Source organism: Neovison vison, chromosome 1 (assembly GCF_020171115.1).
Source record: "Neovison vison isolate M4711 chromosome 1, ASM_NN_V1, whole genome shotgun sequence".
Classification (NCBI taxonomy): domain Eukaryota; kingdom Metazoa; phylum Chordata; class Mammalia; order Carnivora; family Mustelidae; genus Neogale; species Neogale vison.
The window spans coordinates 247,119,531-247,137,086 of NC_058091.1; the positions used below are offsets into that span (position 1 = coordinate 247,119,531).

Consider the following 17,556-nt stretch of genomic DNA (forward strand, 5'->3'; position numbering starts at 1 on the left):
CAACCCAAACTGCCTCTAGACACTGGAGGAGCAAACTATCAGCTACCTCCAAACTTGCTGTCATGTTGGAAATGGTCCATACCTGCCCAATATGGTAGCTACCAGCTTTTAAAAAGGGATGGTTTTGCAGGACATTAATCTTAATTGAAACTATAAGAATGCTAAAAATACCCTCTGAGTGAATTCTAGTTGGCCTGAACTAAGAAAGGAAAAACCAAACCAGGATGGAAAGAAAACATTTATTGAATCAAAATCAATACTTTCTTTTAATATCTACAAGCCAACACTGAATGAACACAATGTACAAAAAAAGTATGCTTATATTATAAAAATATGTCAATTTTATCTTCTGGGTGCTGAGCAGAAGTCATTTTAAAACAAAATCAAGGCAAACTTGCTCTCTATAATGAAACTGCTATAATTTAGTAACAAAAGTGAAAGCTAATATATACTCACAAAATATCTTTAAAGGCGATAATGCTGCATTGGAAATGCTGAACCCAGTCACCATAGTGAACATTTCTTATTGGCACCAACTTCTGCCTACATCATGGGAAAGCACCTCTTGTAGCGAATGCAGATCACTGACAGAATCCATGGCATTCGTTAAACCTTCATTCAGTTTCCTGTGCACTGAATGTTAGCATGTATTTCAGCAAAGTACTAACAGTCAGTTCTATTGCTTTAGATTCAATTTTAAAATGAGACACATGGCCCAAGATTTACAATCCCACTGATGATGTGGAGAACTTGCCACCCTTCACTATCTTCAAGCCTCCCTAAAAAATCTGTGTTTAAGATTACTGTGTTAAAATTTTTTGTCATTTCTTCTTGAATTTATTGGCACCTTCCCTCAGCATATGGTCTTGCACACGGGGTGGCTACTGCAGGTCAGTGACACACTCAAGAGCATACACTTGGGGTCACCACGGAGATATGCTCCAGAACTCAGTGAAGTATTTGGTCCACACAGAAGATCTTGATTAGAAAAAAGAGGAGTAAAACAAAAACAACAACAACAACAAAAGGGTGGGGGGGGAGGAATAAAACAAATCAGGAGTTCAAGACCTAGGAGCAGGGCTCCCTGTACTAGGAATCCTGGAGTTATAGGACATATATAAAAGTTCTATTAATTTTTAAAGTCAAAATAGACTAAAGAGCATCACTATGGACAAGGCCCAGAAAATCCAAGGTCTTCTAAGACCTTGGACAAAGCACTATCCATGGCAGGACACAGACTCTGGCTGAGAAGAACAACATGGGTCCTTAGCAAATGCCAGAATGCAGTATACACACCATAAATTAAACTGCAAATGGCCTTTTTTTATTAGTAAGCATGAATGTTTCCTTGACAGATTCTCTCTGGGACTGACGCCTATGAAGCCTCCAACTGTTGAAATACACGCACTGAGGAATCCAGCGCCTCACTGCACTGGTCAGTTCTATTCAGAAGCACCGCTTTCCTGGTTTGCCTTATATAAGCTATTTATCCAGTTACCTGGTTCATAAGAACCTGAGACTAAGATGCAAAGAAAATAATTACTTACCTAATTTCTTAGCTGTCTACATTTTCACCTAAGTCCCATTTGCTGCATAAAATATTAATCCTACTACATGTAGTTAGTCAGGACTACACTGGACATAGGATTTAAACAAGAATACCTACACCATGCCCTCACGGAGAAGGGGAAGTACTTACAGAAATACCTGAAATACACATCATTTATGAAGAATAAAGATTCTGGAGCCTGAGCAATTGTTTCTCACCAATCTCCTAACAAATCACCATATAGATTTCCTCACTGGCAACAATTCGGCCAAGTCACTCTATTGCTCTGGGTTAAATTCCACTGCCCCAAAACAGGTTTGAATATGGAAAGGCCACTGACACTGCAGTTAGTAGTACCGGCCAGAAGTTAATAGTGGAAACACATAGATCCTCATATTAAAATACGTCAAAACAGAGTGAGTACACAATGAGCCTGGACGAGGGCCTCACCACAGCACTCTGACACACAACCACACCCGTTCGCAAATCACAGGTCCTCACTCTCAGAATAAATACATCGAACATTTACAACTGAATGAACACCTTATGAATGCCAGGTTTTAACTATAGAGTAAGCTACAGGTTACCTTTGTGTGTGTGAAACTGATATGACTTGGTGCCACAGCTAACCTCTCTCTAACAGCAGCAGTTACCCTCAGCCCACAGCAGCAAAGAAACACTCATTTCTGGGCTCCCAGACAAAGCAACTTCATAAAGCATGCGGTATCTATTCTGCTCAAGTTTCAAATGAATAAAAATGATCATTGTGCTTATGGATGTCATACCTTCCAAAATATACAGAAACAGTGACTAACAATAGCAGGTCCTACCTTACCAACAAACTCATAAGGCAGAGGGCTGGAGATGGAAATAGAAACGTTTAAAATGGGGGGGGGATGCAAAATAGTGCTAGCATTCACAAAAAAAGATCATGCTAAGATTAGATCCATAATTGATAAAAACGAAGCCACGATCCAAAGTCCGTGAGTCCAAAGGCATGCATGCCAGCCGAAGGAAATGCAAGGTTCATCTGACAACAGCTTCTTCAGAGCAGAACAAGAACGTCTCACTGGAGAAATCACAACAGGGTGAACAAGATGCCATCACACTTCTTTTTTGTATTTGAAAAGGAATCACAACAACAAATTAAAGAGGAGTGAAAAGAGAAAACACAAATTCACAATGACCTATAAAACCAAAAGAAAAATCCAAATTATTTTTACACTTTGATGTTTAATTTGTAAAGTTTATCATCAAAGATTTCTCAATCATGCAGTCTAAAACATCAAGGTACTTTACTACACAGGACATTCCCCAAAGTATCAATACTCAAAATAGTAATTTCATTCATGTTTAAAGGATACTATCTGTCAAAGGCTCCTCCCCACCTGGCTGTTGGGTCATGAGGGAAAGAACAAGTGAAAACTACTACTCAAAGTGCCTACAATCAGCCCGTGAAACCCTTAGCAGGGTAAAATATTTTGGCCTTTTCCAGCATATGACGCAGATACTCACAGGAGACAGGACTCGGGGCTATCCAGCCTTCGTATCCACAAGCTGCATCTGCACACTGGCAGACATCCCACCCCCGTAGCCCCCCTTGGACTGCATCTGGTTCTGAATGGAGCTAACCTAAAATAAGACAAAAACAGAACCAAATCAAGAACTAGGGACAATGCAACTGATCCTGGTCTCAACGTTTTAGCTAAGCAGTTTTGAGAAGGATCCTTTCTATAGAAAAAAATCTGTTTTTATAGACTTAAATTTCTGATTGCCCTTCGGGAAATGGTGAGGCTACTAAAAACACATTTCAGGCTTCAACTCCCTCTCCCCACTTAGCAGTGATAAAATAACTGTTTTGTGATTCACAATGTACTTGTAACATTTCAAAAACAGAAGTATACAGAGCAACTCCAGTTCTTCATTTAGACACCTCGTTCACATAGGTGATCACCTCAATTACTGAGAATCGAATAAAAATAAATACAAAGGAAATTAGACCAAAGATAAATTTTCAAAGGTCCCATGTGGTAAAACTTACATAACTGATACAGCCTTAAAGAATCCAAAGACTTGGACGGTAGTCCAAATTTATTCATCTATAGTTATTGTAACCTAGGTTAAGTATTTATCCTCTCTAAAGATAAGTGAAATAGTTAACATGATAATCTCTCCTCCCCACCAAACTGATGGACTGTAGGATACTGAACTGCTGAGTTCTTCTTTTACTTGGTGGAAACAAAGGCAAATGAACTTATTGGCAAGGTGAGAAGTGCCCTTTGTGGACCAAAATTACTCCAATCTTACTTATTAGTTCATACCAACTAGCAACAAATGGTAAGTACAGAAGAGAATCAGGCTAGATTGCCAGAAAAAGGAGCAGTGAGAAGGTGCTGGAGCTACTGACTGAACAGTGCTGAGGCCGAGCAGGGGGGATCTGCTTGAAGGGTCCCTCACCTGTCCATGGTTCCCTTGGGGGACAGCAGATGGGAACAACATCCATTAATTAATCTACTTATCAAATACTTACTGTGCACATGATAGAAAATATGCTGTGTGAGGTATTTTCAACGGCGATCCTGAGTCCATATATTTAAGCAAAGGAAGTAAGATCTGCCTACTTTCTGAGCAAGGAGGTTTAAATTTATTCTAGTAGAAAAGCAAAATATAAAATGTATACCTTCTTTAGATCCAGAAGGGTTTCACTGAGAAAAATCTTAGGTGGAACATCTTACTCTAATTATGGCCTTATCTATATTCACATTACTCAAATGACCACTTCAGTTAGATTAAAAAAAAAAAAAACAACCTGAAATCTATAGGCCTATTTATTTTCAGTAACCTTGCTCAGTCTGAGAAGGCTACCAGCATAAGCTATCTGTTCAGTCAGTTCCTGTTCCTTTCAGGTAACCAATTTTGTGGCATGAACATGTTTCTATGCAGGTACCAAAAATTTCCCCACCTAACATGTTACCTTTTCTAGGCATTTCAGGGCTATTTATAAAAAGTAACATTTTTGTGTTTTTCCATAGTGCATTCATAATGTCATGCTGCTTCTAGGCAAGAAAAGAACTGGTTTTTCTCCAAAAGTCGTTGTTCAATTTCAAACAATACAATTTGGATTTTCTAATGGATTATTTTTGACTGTATATATATAGTATTTTAACACAATAACACTGTCTTATTAAAGGAGTCATGGGATCTGTTTCTAGTATGAAAGGTAATCTTGGGAAGAAGAGTGTGTTTAGAGGAAAAGCGACACTCCCCCAAGTCATCTGCCCCTTCAGGAATCCAGTGCGGCCAGGGCTTTCCATTTGCACTGAGCCAAGTACCTCATCCATGCTGCTCAGTTCTTAGTTTGCCTTAAGTTATAGTCTATCCTATTTCTGCAAATAAACCACATCTATGGTTTTGTCTCACTCTGTGCAATACTATTATTGCACAGAAGAAAAGACTCATATCAGTGACATCTCTCCACTGATGTCACCTGCGGGAACTCGGGGATTCCGTAACATTGACCCTAACACACCCGCTCAAACAGCAGCCTGGAACCGCGTGTGCGCATCATCACACAGACCGAAAACCTCTTGGAGACACAGTGGGTTCTAACAAGCTCAGACACTTCATTAAAACACCTAGTCCGTAAGCAGAGCAGGCTGCCTGGACTCCGCAGGTAGACTAACAGCAGAGGGCTGTCTGGAACCAGCTCTCAGCCGAAGCCGAAGACCCGGACGCCCTACAGGAAGGAGACTGCCCTTAAGCTCTAGCTATGCTGCTAGCAACGAGGGTCCCCCACATCCATGACAGGCTCCTAGTGCAGACAAAACGTCAAAGAGGAATTTTTAAAGAAATCCTGAAATGTGTATAAACTATTTAAAAGTTAAATACCGTGAACTAAAAATATCATTCTGGAGTTTTTTAAAAACGTGAAATGGGGAAGAACACATTTGTTAAAAAAATAAAATTCATGTATAATAAATTTGAAGCCATACGCTCCACTTGTATGTGTAATAATAACCCTATTAACAAAAGCTATATGTTCTCATTTGATCTTTGTATTTCATGCTGATCCAGGAAACAAAGTTACTGAATTGTATTGTGACAGTAACCTGACACCTCTTACATTTCCACAAAAGCGGTTGAACAAAACAAAGTACTTTTCCTACAGATTTAAAACAAACAAGAGGTTTCCTTTCAGGAAGCTACACATGTTATCCCTTTGCTCACCTAGTAACTGATGTGACAAACTTCTTTGCTGTATCCAGGATATATGATCTACCTATTTTAAAAGTCTCTGAGCTCTTATTAAGTCTTTTGTTAATTCTGTCCAGTAAATAAGTATACAATGGATAATTCTGTATTTATACAAGCCTTATTGACTTTCTGGTTCTAAACACTTTTTAGAGGTCATTTAGACACATCAGTTTACTTTACAATTGGGGGAAAGAGGCTCTCGATACTTTGTAGCTTATTACTTTAGGACAAAAAGAAGGACACCCTGACTTGGCAGTGCATCTCTTACAGAGCACTGTTTTGTTGGCTGAACATTAAGGAGTACACATGTTCAAGTGAGTAAATCTAAAGTATGTTTTGAAATTCACTGAAATCTCTATAAAGATAGCAAATATATACAAGTATTTACATTAATTATGAATAAATCACAAACATTCTAATATCAAGAAAAGGCTAATCTTTTATAAGATAAATGCAATAAATATGTTTGCAAAAGGCAACTTAATTGAAGAGAGAAAAAATTAAATATTACTAAAAGGATGACATTCACATTCCTTTGCAAGGAGTCAGGAGAGCCAAAGGGCTATAACTATCATTGTAAACTCAACTCCTTTTAAGTATTTTTTCGGGAGAAAGGTAGAAATAAAGGCATAGTTTAGCAAGTTAGAGGAGAGATTAATTTTCCACTGCTCATTTTCTTCTTTGCTCATATTATGTATTTATATTCAGTATCTACAAATTCAGTGAGTGCTGTATAATCTTAAGGAATGTATGTAGCTGTCATACAGGTGACCTAAGTCTGTGCCCCAACACCCATCTGCATCTTCCACCAATACACTTACTGAATTCATTCCACTGAATAGATCTCCCGATCCTACATGAGCCGTGTGCACAAAATTTGTTGGCTCTCCAATCATACTTCGGTCAATCCGCCGGCGCCTTTTCTAAAATACAGGAAAGAATGTGTTGAGAAATGTTTTTATTAGCAACATGCTTATTCTGTTGGATTTATTTACTGCGGATGAATGATTTTAATGACCTCAGTACAATTTCCCCAGGACATCAGGATCCCAACATCTTGGGACTATCAGAGTCAGATATAGTCAGATATAGTCAGACTATCTCTTGACTATACCTCAAGAGAGATATATGTGCACGCACACACACAAAATGACTGGTAAAGCAAAACAACAGGTTATCATTTAGAACTTAAAATACATTATTTCGCCTAGCTTTGGCCACTGACTTATTTGTATAATAACTATTTGGGTTTTATTGTTTCAAAAGAGGTAACTGTAAAATTATCACCAGTGACCCTTATGCTTAGCGAAGAATACAGTGTGATTTCAATAGAACACTGATTTTAACATCACTTTCTAGCTTTCATTAATAAACTGACATTATTTTGATTATTTTTACTTAGATTATACCCCCACAACCATTCCACACTGGAATGAATCAGCTGCTTTGTTTGGAGGAGATGAACAGTCTGTTCACTCTCCTCTGGTCTGAGATGGCTGGGAATGAAACCCTATCCAAAGTCAGTCTACTAGGCTGGGGCTTAATGACCCCTCCTAATTTCTGCCAACCACCTCTTAAAGGGTACAGAATGCTGTTGTCACAGTAACTTCTGCTACTACCTGTAATCCTTGCCCCACCAATATGCCCATTCTCATTAGAGGAAGTTCCTTATCCTACTGTTTCACTGATCATGAGATCTTTCCAGAGACAAAGGTTATCTTAAATCTGTCCCATGTTTTCCATGACCCCTTAGATACTGTGATCTGAGAGGGGACTGCACAGATGGCTCAGTGTCCCAACACCAATGCTGCTACTTCCCTTTGAACAATATACTCCAGAAACTACACTGAGTCTACCTCAACTGAAATGCTGGTAAATCCTAAACACTTACCAAGACAGACCCAAGTAACACCACCTCAGGATTAAAATACAATCTTCTACAAAGCTACAAAAATGGGGAGCTCATATATTAATTTCAGAAGCCAACATACATTGTTTGGCCACCTTCTAGCCTTACAGATGCCATTTAGAATCCCTTAAGAAGCCTAAGTTTTTCCTCAGAAATACTTATGTTTGTTCATGGAGAGAGTGGGCTCTCCAAGTTCGCTAGTTTCTCCGTCCGGTGCTTCCCATGGCAGGTGGTGTCCCTGTCTAATCTGAGCACAGGCATTCCTACATATTGGAAAAGTTTTTTTCTATTATGTTTTTATAACATTCCTTGTGTTCATTTGTGCAATTTGTTTCACTCTTAGGTGAACAGTAGATTATGTGTGAGAATGTGTGTGTGTTTGTATAATCTTCCAATTTTCTGTTATTTTTATCTAATGTTTTTATTTCTCTTTATAGTTTTGCTGTACTGAAAACTAACTTTAGTTGATCTTCTTCAGAAATCCACAAATTTTTCTTACAGACCATGACGTAAAGAGGCCATTCCATGTGTTGTAGCTGCAACTGCACTGTGGTCCTTGCAGCATGAAAGCCACTACACACAGTGCGCAAACAAAGCAAGGATAGCTCCATTTCAGTCAACATTCACTCACTCATGGGAACAGGGAGCAGATCAAAGCTCTAGAAAATTTTTTTTTTTTTAGCAGGAGCTACATCAGACTATTTTTCAATTACAGTTATTTTTTCAGAAGCTCTGCTATGAAATTACATCACTGCAGTATTTTTTCATCTGAGAATTTGTAATACGGGTTTCCATTTTCCCTCTCAAAATGCTTGACTGTATGAATTATAGCCTGTAACAGTAGGAGCAAAATATTCTCATTCATTTACTTCAAGCCCCTTTTTCAAGGGTTGATAAATTCAGTCTTTTGGGGCCCTCCTCCCTTGGATTCTAGAAAAACTTCAGGTTAAGAAGGTGTCAGAAAACCAAGAGAGGATCCAGAACTTTTGTCTATGTTCTTCAATTGTTCTATTTGTCAGCACAAGGCACGGATTTCTTGCTATCTCTATCTTACTCACTGCTACTTCAGGTCCCCTAAATGTATCTCAGACTCCATGCCCCTCAGCACAGACCTGACACCCACAGCATCCTTTGTCTAGGAACACCCATACCAGCAGTGTGCTGGTTCCCCCGGACTCTCAGTTTATCTGTTTCTACCCAGTCCATTCACACTATTCTCTTCTAAGATAACACAGCATAAATGAGCCATAAGAAGCAAAGCTACCTTCTCTTTTCTAGGAGTAAGGTAAGGAAAGAAGATGCTAATAGCTTTGTGCCTATTTTCTTCTTGGCTATACTGTTACCATCCACTGAATCTGCTTTGTTAGAAAGTTGTATATCCAGGCACATAAATGTATCTTCACCATCAAGAATATAAGAATTGTCTCAATTCCTGGGCCAGACAAATTGTTGGGGTTTCTTCCCCAGTAAGGCCCTTGACTGACAGAAGGACTTTTAGCTTCTTGGCACTCTCCACACAGGAGGAAAGGGTGGATGGCTCCAGTTGAAGAAAAAGGACAGCAGTGAAGTTCCAGGGGCTAATGGCATCTATGGGCCTGCAGACTTTTCCTCCTAAGGCCTTGTGCAACTCACTCACAGGTCAGAGCTCCACATGGCTTAGCCGGAGGGCCCTCTCATGCAGGTTAAGGGATGGGAACATTTCAGAGAGTAAGATCTACTTTAAGGACACTGGGAGTTTTGACCATCCCTTGCCCTATGAACACAGAGGAGAAACTTCTCGGGTTCTATCTTCATAATTTCCTCTGGAATGGTGTGTTCAGGGCTTAGCAAAAGGCTACGCTTAGCCCACATCTCCACACTAAATGATTTATTCTAACAACTGAACTACTGAAGGAAGATGGTGGGAGAGAAATCATCACCAGGCACTTAGGCCACCACCCAACTCCCCAGAAATGTCTCCTCAAAGTAATGAATGGATCAGGTGGTTAATCAAAATCAAAGACTATAACATTCTGAATACCAAGGAAGGACGTCCAACAGAGACTACTCTCATACTAAAAATGAAAGGACAAGTAATTAATTTGTAAATCTGAAAACAGTGAATACATTTTAACTTCAACTTCACGGAGTTAAGAGGTTTTCCCCTTTGATTTTGGAAGGTTTCTTTGTGCTATTAATCTGACATCAATTTAAAGTACAGAGGTTGAAGGTTTCTTCTCTAATGATACAACAGGTTTTGTTGTTGTTTTTAAGATTTATGGGGGGGGCAGTGAGAGAAAATGAACGGGGGAGGGGCAGAGGGAGAGGGAAAAGCAGAAGTCAGATGCTTAACAGACTGAGCCACCCACATGCTCCATGACAAGTTGGTTTTTCAAGTCCAGTCCACAATATACAGCTGGCAGGAAGGCTGGAGGAGCCAAAGAAGTCTTTACAGTAATGTCGGTGGAAAGAGATTATTTGGATTCAATTACAGCAGCTGAGGTGGAAAGAACTAGGTAGATTTAAGAGGCATTCAGCAGGTAAAATCAATAGCATTTGGTTGTTGACTGGATTTGAGAAGTAAGGAGCAGCGTAAGTTAAGAAAGATGCGGGACGCCTGGGTGGCTCAGTTGGTTAAGCAGCTGCCTTCGGCTCAGGTCATGGTCCCAGGGTCCTGGGATCGAGTCCCACATCGGGCTCCTTGCTCGGCGGGGAGCCTGCTTCCCCCTCTGCCACTGCCTGCCATTCTGTCTGCCTGTGCTCGCTCTCTCTCCCTCTCTCTCTCTGATAAATAAATAAAATCTTTAAAAAAAAGAAAGAAAGAAAGATGCACAGATTTCCCATCTGAGAAGAATGTACACAATTCACAGGGGCAGGTAACACTGGAGGAGGGCCAGGCTTTAGGAAGATGATGAAAGTGCTTAAGACGCACGGACTTTGAGTTATGTCTGAGACATCCAAGTAAAGTTATCAAGAGGACAAGCTGGATACATGGATATAGGTTTCTGACAAAAGAAATCAAGTCTCACCAGCACAATAAAGAAGGAAAGTGCACCCCACCATCAAGTGGAGAAAAATTAGCCATCAAAGGAGGCTTAAAAAAAAAAACTGAAAGGGAGGAGGAAAATCCGGTGTGTGTTCTCTTCAAGGTGTCATGGAGGGTTCAGGCAAACACAACTAAGAGCAGGTGAGAGGTCAGATAAAGACTAAAAAGAATGCCTATGGAGGGGTAAGAGTGAAGGACTTCTGAAGAGCCGTACGAGTGTGTAAGAGGCAAGAAATGGAACATCGAACACAACTGGACACAGTCTGGCCATATATCTGGATAAGGACAAGAAAGAATGGGCTGAGCTGAAAAGAGGACTTAATCTTTCCCTTTAAGATGAGAAAGACTTGATCTGAAGGTTAATTTCTGGTAATATCCAGTGAAAGAGGCTGAAAGTAAAATGACCATCAACACGGTAACATTCCAGGGAGGGTACAAAGGACAGATCTAGACACAGGTTAAGATGTTCTTTGGGTTTGTATTGTTTATTAACCTAGATGCTAAGTATAATTACATATTTCAAAATACAAAAATGTACTATTTTTCAGTCACTACAGACACTTAAAAAATAGGACACTTCTGTGGTGTGTTGTATTAAGAATACAAGACAGAGACAAGATTTAAATCATGGGCAAACAAGGGGAATTCCAGAGTTAGGCCTCTGCAAAGAAAAACAGGAAATGGTGCACTCACTCTGATGCGTATTAACTGTTGTCAGTAGCAGAGTCATCGTTTTTCCTGGAAACACTCTGCTCTTTATAAGGTACTCTATTAAGACTGTCAACCTTCTGAATGATTCTTGCCATCCTTGAAATACTATTATTCTACATAAGGTCAAGGACTTTAGTTGGGTTAGGGATAAGATTAGGGAAAATGTCTCTTCATATTTACTCAATGTCAATGATCCCTCAGTAAAGTGGTTTAATCTTAGAGATACATAATGAAAATTTCTTTTAAGATATCATTTTTAAGTAATCTTTATACCCAACATGGGGCTCGAACTCATGACCCGGAAAGCAAGAGTCGCATGCTCTACCAACAGAGCCTGCCAGGTGCCCCATACTGAAGTATTTTGGGATGAAATGTGATGTTCAGAATTTGCTTAACATTCTCCAACTAGGGGAAGGGTTTGACAGTATAAGAGGATGCCCTCCACAGACAACTCTGAAGCTGCATCTACGTACATGGATGGGAGGGAGGGTGTCTCTTCCCTCTATTTCTGTGTATATTTGGTAATTTTCTAATGAGTTTTTCAAAATAAGTTTTTTAAGAAGATGTGAGTTCTTTCCTACTCTTACACCTTTACACAAAAACCTAACAAGTACTGCTTAAAAGTAAAAACTGTGTAATATGAGAATGAATCATCAACACTTCATCTCTTTCTGATTTCCACCAGAACTGAGTTTTGTCCTCATTCTTTCTGATACAATTCTAACATCATTCCCTACTTCCTGTCTTCCTCCCAAAAGTATTAGAAGATATATTTTAAGTTTTGAAAACTACACTGCAGAGCTACCATATAGTATTTGGCTAACATCATCAATTTAGTTTGTGCCATTCATTTGTATCACTCATGCACTCCCATCGCATGTTTTTTCTCTGAAAAAAAAATTACAACTGAAAAAAACAGCTTAAGCAGTAGGGCCCAGTGGCAAGGTGTTTGGTGTACTCAGAGCTTCCACAAGATTTCTCTGCAGTGTTCTCAGCTGTGCCTTCCTGTCAGTTTCAGCCTCAGGCTAGTAGCCAACAGAGTTGCAGCAATCTAAGGCCTTCCATCTGTGTTTACAGACATAGAGAAAAATAGTGCTTTATAAAAAAACAAGGCAAATTTCCCCTGAGGTCTCCACAAAACTTCCCCTGGCATCTGAGTTCTAAGCCCTGTCTTGAAACAACCCCTCTCATCCAGAGAATGTCTTCCCTGAGCCAAACTCTTGAACCCAACCAATCACTGCTGAAGGACGGCAGTCTCTGAGGAGCAGCACAGACCTCGTCACAGGTCCCCAAGAGCAAGGGGTCAGCAGCTTCAACTATGGCCATAGTTGAAGGAGAGGAGGGGGAGAACTGATGTTGAGCTTGTAATGATAACTATATCCATCTACGCATCTGGTATGAAACCTTAAAATTACTAGTCAAATATTTATTTCGAAAAACAGGGGCGCCTGGGTGGCTCAGTGGGTTAAGACTCTGCCTTCGGCTCAGGTCATGACCCCAGGGTCCTGGGATCAAGCCCTGCATCAGGCTCTCTGCTCAGCAGGGAGCCTGCTTCCTCCTCTCTCTCTGTGATCTCTGTCAAATAAATTTTAAAAATCTTAAACACACGCACACACACACAAAACGGAAAGGGCACCTGAGTGGCTCAGTCTATTAAACGTCAGACTCAGTCTAAATTTCAGCTTCAGTCATGAGACCGAGCCCCACGGCAGGCTCGGAGAGCTCAGGGGGGCATGTGCTTGAGATTCTTTCCTTCTGTCCTTCCCCACGTGCACACACGCATACACACTCTAAACTAAATAAATCCTAAAAAAAAACAAAAAACAAAACAAGAAAACACCCTGGAACATACCATTTTGAGAAAGAATTACTCCGAAATTCTCCTTCCAACAGATCCCTCTTCTTGGGTTTCTCACTTCTTTCTCCTACTACTTCCATTTCTGTGCTATTGTTTATTTTGTGTAAACCAACATTCCTCTTCCCTCCTGCACATCTTATTAAGGCTAAGCTGATGACTATTGGCCTCTTTTCTACTTTTCTGGGCTTGAGACTATACATTCAACTGCTTACTGGCAAATCCCGAGGACATGCACGCTTCCTGAGTCCAACACTGAATACATAACCTTTGTAAAGCCCACGCCCCTCTCCAGTCCCTGTTTGGTAAACAACGTTTCTGCCAGTATTTCCAGTCAGGTTGGAGGGCTATCCCTCACTCACTGTGTCTTCTCCCTCACACATGGTCACATCCAATTAGCAAAACATCCTGTGGAGTCAGCCCACTTCCTCTCTCGGTCCCCACATTAGTGTCACAGCCTTATTTCAGGCCCCTGAGCCTCTCACCTGCCTCCCTACAGGAGCCCCTCACTAACTTGCTTCCAACCTCCTTTCCCCTCCCAAAATGCTTCACCCTAAATCTAAACATACCTTTCTCAACTACAAAACCGATCATCCAGAGCCTATGGGAATCCTGTCTTTCTTGCCAACTTCATCTTTAACTACATTCCTTCAAGCATTCTAAGCTTTCATCTGCTATTTCAGGTTTCCTACATACACTGTGCCCTTCCAGTACTCCTCCTGGAAGAATCTTTCCGACTGCCTTTAATTTCACTAACTCAGTCCTGCCTCCCTACACCCTTGAGTCTCGGGTTATGGCCCCTCAGTATTCCGGGACCACATGTTTACCTACCAAAGTAAATTGGCATCTCACACTCAATTTAAACTGTCCCCTGGATGGGAGATGTGTTCCTATATAGGTTGCCACGTAAAATGTGAATCCACAAGGCCCAGTACATAGTGTACAGCAATTCATCAAAAGAACTTTTTATGAATGAATAAATTTATGAAATAAGAATAATAACAGTGTGGAGCCCAACACAGGGCTTGAACTCATGACCCTGAGATCAAGACTGGAGTTGATATGAAGAGTTGGACACTCATCTGACTGAGCCACCTACATGCCTCAACAATTCATGTTTTTAAGTCATAATTTTTCGAATGCATTTCTGCAGTAATATAAACACTCCCCCCAAAAATAAAATAAATTCACCAACTCCCCCAAATTTCTTGAATATTAACTAAATAGAGCTTCTAGAAAAACAGTGATTACTTTATCACTTAAGTGATCACTTAGAAGTTCAAACTTCCTCTAGGACTTCTGTCTGGGCAATTTAGTGCACAAACACATGCCACTAGGAGCAATTCAGGGCCAGGGTCCACAGGGTTAACAGGAGGCTTTAGGTAAGAGCACAGGTAGGTACTTCTAGAAACGGACACAGTGAATAGAAAATGAATATGCCAGGGTGCCTGGTGGGCTCAAAGAGCATGTGACTTGATCTCCGGGTCTTGAGTTTTAAACCACATGTTCAGTGTCAAGATCACACAAAAAAAATAAACTTAGAAGAAAAATTAATGTGCCTACCATTTGGGGCAGTGAAAAAAGCTGGTACCTTTAGGCTGTAAGACAGGAATCACACCAGGGCAGCCTAAGTAAATGAACAACTGAAAAAGAAAGATATGCTACTGACTTAACTTGGTGACCTAGACAAAGTATATCCCAGCCTATGTATTTTATCAAATATACCCATGATCCCCAGCAAATATCCACGAGCCCCACACAGTATATTCAATTTGAGGGAAACACAATGATACTCAACTTATGTATGATACTGTGTGAACTAGTAAAGCAAGATAATTCAAAATTTCAATATCATGAAAGAACTTCAGCTACCAACACTGGGACTCCAATGAGTACTTTTTAATTGATTAAGTTTTTCTTTCCAGTTTATCTCTTAACTCAAGCAAAACACCCTGCAGAATGGAAACTACTCCCTTAAGCAGTAAGGACTGCCCTGAACAGGTACGACCCTCCTAACAGACTGTAAGACAATGGTCAACTTGACCTTCACTGCCCACCCGGTGCATGAACTCAACCACCTCTGTCTCACATTTTCCTTATGTAAACCTGGAGACATTTTCGGGACTCTGGACAGTCTTTGAGATATTAGTCCACTGTCTTCCCAGTGCTGGGACTCATTGAAATAAATTCCTTTTCACCACCACTCTTCTAGCGGTCTGTGGATTTTGTCGGCAGCAAATGGCCAGACCTGGTCTGCTTGGGACTGCTAGAGCTAGGTGCTCCTGCAGCCCTCCACTCCAGCTACAATGACAGCACCCACTCTTTTTAACGGCACATGTCTGCAAAGCGGTGCTTTCTAGAGTGCTGTGATAAGAACCCAAGTACTGTACAAAAGATAACATGGAACTAGAAGAGAGGGTAGTGGTCTTCATTCTGATTCCATGGTTTGAGGAGTTATGTAATACCTAACACCCACATCCTGTAAGCCATCCTGATTATATTAGAAGAAAAAAAGAAATTCATTTTTCTTTTGTTGTATTTTTAAAGTCGACCAAAATGTTAGGACGTAAGTGTTTATTACGTTGTCTGCACAAAACTAGTTACCAAATCTGTAAAGAATTTCTCTTGGCCTAGAGGTGCCATGAAAAACGTTACTCAAGTGTTAAGGGCACCAAAAACAAACTCTGAGAGCCTCTGAAGGAGGTTTATTTTTTTGAAATATTGACAGTATGGCTAGGCAACAGGCATTTCTAAAGCAAATAGTTACTTTTTTCTATGAGACTACTGACAGTGATTCCCTGGATACGTGAGGTGACTTTGAGGGGCCTCCAACTGTCCAACCAGTTCATACAACGGAAAAAAACAGAATAACAAAAGCTATAAAAATGTATTTAACATTCTTTGTAGAAAAGGAAAAGTCGGTCTTCACTCACAAAAAAAAAACAGAAACGACTTTTACAGTAGTAATGTACCAATGCTCTCACCCCAAACCTATTCCACTTAGCAATTGGCTATCATTCCTTAAGACCCAGCTCAAACTCAGTCTCATAAGTTGTGGTCACTGATTAATCCATGATCTGAGCATTCAGAGAACAAGGCTCATATTTCTATGACAGCACTTAAAACACCAAAATAGTTTACTTGTAGTTTGATTTTCCTACCATAGTACACATTCTTCTAGGACCATAACATGCCTGACAAAAAAAAGAAAATAAATGGCTGCTGTATGATAAACGGCTTATAAAGAAACAATTTCAGCTCAGTTTTCCAAAACCTACTGGTCTTATCCAGTATCCAGACCAAATGTTTTTCAAGGACCTACTTTATATGGAACACGTTTAAAGGGGAAGACGGGTAATGCAAATTCTAGTGGAGTTTAATTTCTGCGCAAAAAATCGCTCATTTGATGGCTTTTTTCCCCCTCTGCCTCACAGTAATGCTGTATATAGAGCTCAACTGGCATCACTATTTTGGTTTTAGATTGGGTAGAACCTCAATAGCAGTTGTTCTCAAACTTTGTGCACATCAGAATTCTTGGAGAGTTTGTTAAAATGCAGGCTGGAGAGCTCACTTGCAGAATTTTAAATCCAGCAGTGTTGGGGAAAGGCCAGGAATCTGCTCGTCTAACAATAGTCCAAGTGATGCTGATGGCTCCATGGTTTAGAAACAGTGGCTCTAAAGACTTACAGCTGCATATTTTAAAATGAATAATGGCTAATACTTAAGAGCCGTACTACATGTCACGCCTATTTCTAAGCACTTTAAACACAAGAACTCAATTGCTAATACCTTGAATAGCAGAATGTGACATTTTAATATTGCCTTCAAATCTCAGGGCCTCTGGCCAACTCTCACTTAGTGTATCTTGACCTTTGCTCAAGTCTATGAATTATACTCTCACTTGTTCACCTGTTATACTCCCTGAATAAAATATTACAATCTTTGTTTTTTTAATTACTTAGAAAGCCATTAGGTTGAATGGTTTTTCTCATTAAAAATAAACAACTTGGGGTGCCTGGGTGGCTCAGTGGGTTAAGCCTCTGCCTTTGGCTCAGGTCATGGTTTCAGAGTCCTGGAATTGAGCCCCGCATTGGGCACTCTGCTCAGCACGGAGCCTGCTTCTCCCCCTCTGTCTCTGCCTGCCTCTCAGTCAAATAAACAAACAAAATCTTTAAAAATAAATAAATAAATAAATAAATAAATAAAACCCACCTGAAACCATAAAACTCCTAGAGAAAAACATAGGGGATAAA

At 40.2% G+C, this 17,556-nt stretch overlaps 1 protein-coding gene across 3 annotated transcripts in view; it reads right to left on the reverse strand.

The window, feature by feature from the left end:
- Positions 1-225: 225 nt before the first annotated feature.
- The window catches only part of CDC42SE2 (CDC42 small effector 2), a 116,618-nt gene continuing 99,287 nt past the window's right edge, over positions 226-17,556 (reverse strand). For 2 of the 3 annotated variants that reach the window (XM_044228267.1, XM_044228284.1), the window contains exons 4-6: positions 6,625-6,726; positions 3,065-3,181; positions 226-2,660 (exon numbers count right to left, since the gene is read on the reverse strand). In XM_044228267.1, coding sequence (XP_044084202.1) covers positions 3,083-3,181; positions 6,625-6,726 — 201 coding nt within the window. In that variant the 3' untranslated portion in view covers positions 226-2,660; positions 3,065-3,082. Of the gene's footprint in view, positions 2,737-3,064; positions 3,182-6,624; positions 6,727-17,556 lie in introns of all 3 variants that reach the window. The other variant, XM_044228274.1, reaches the window with a different exon arrangement.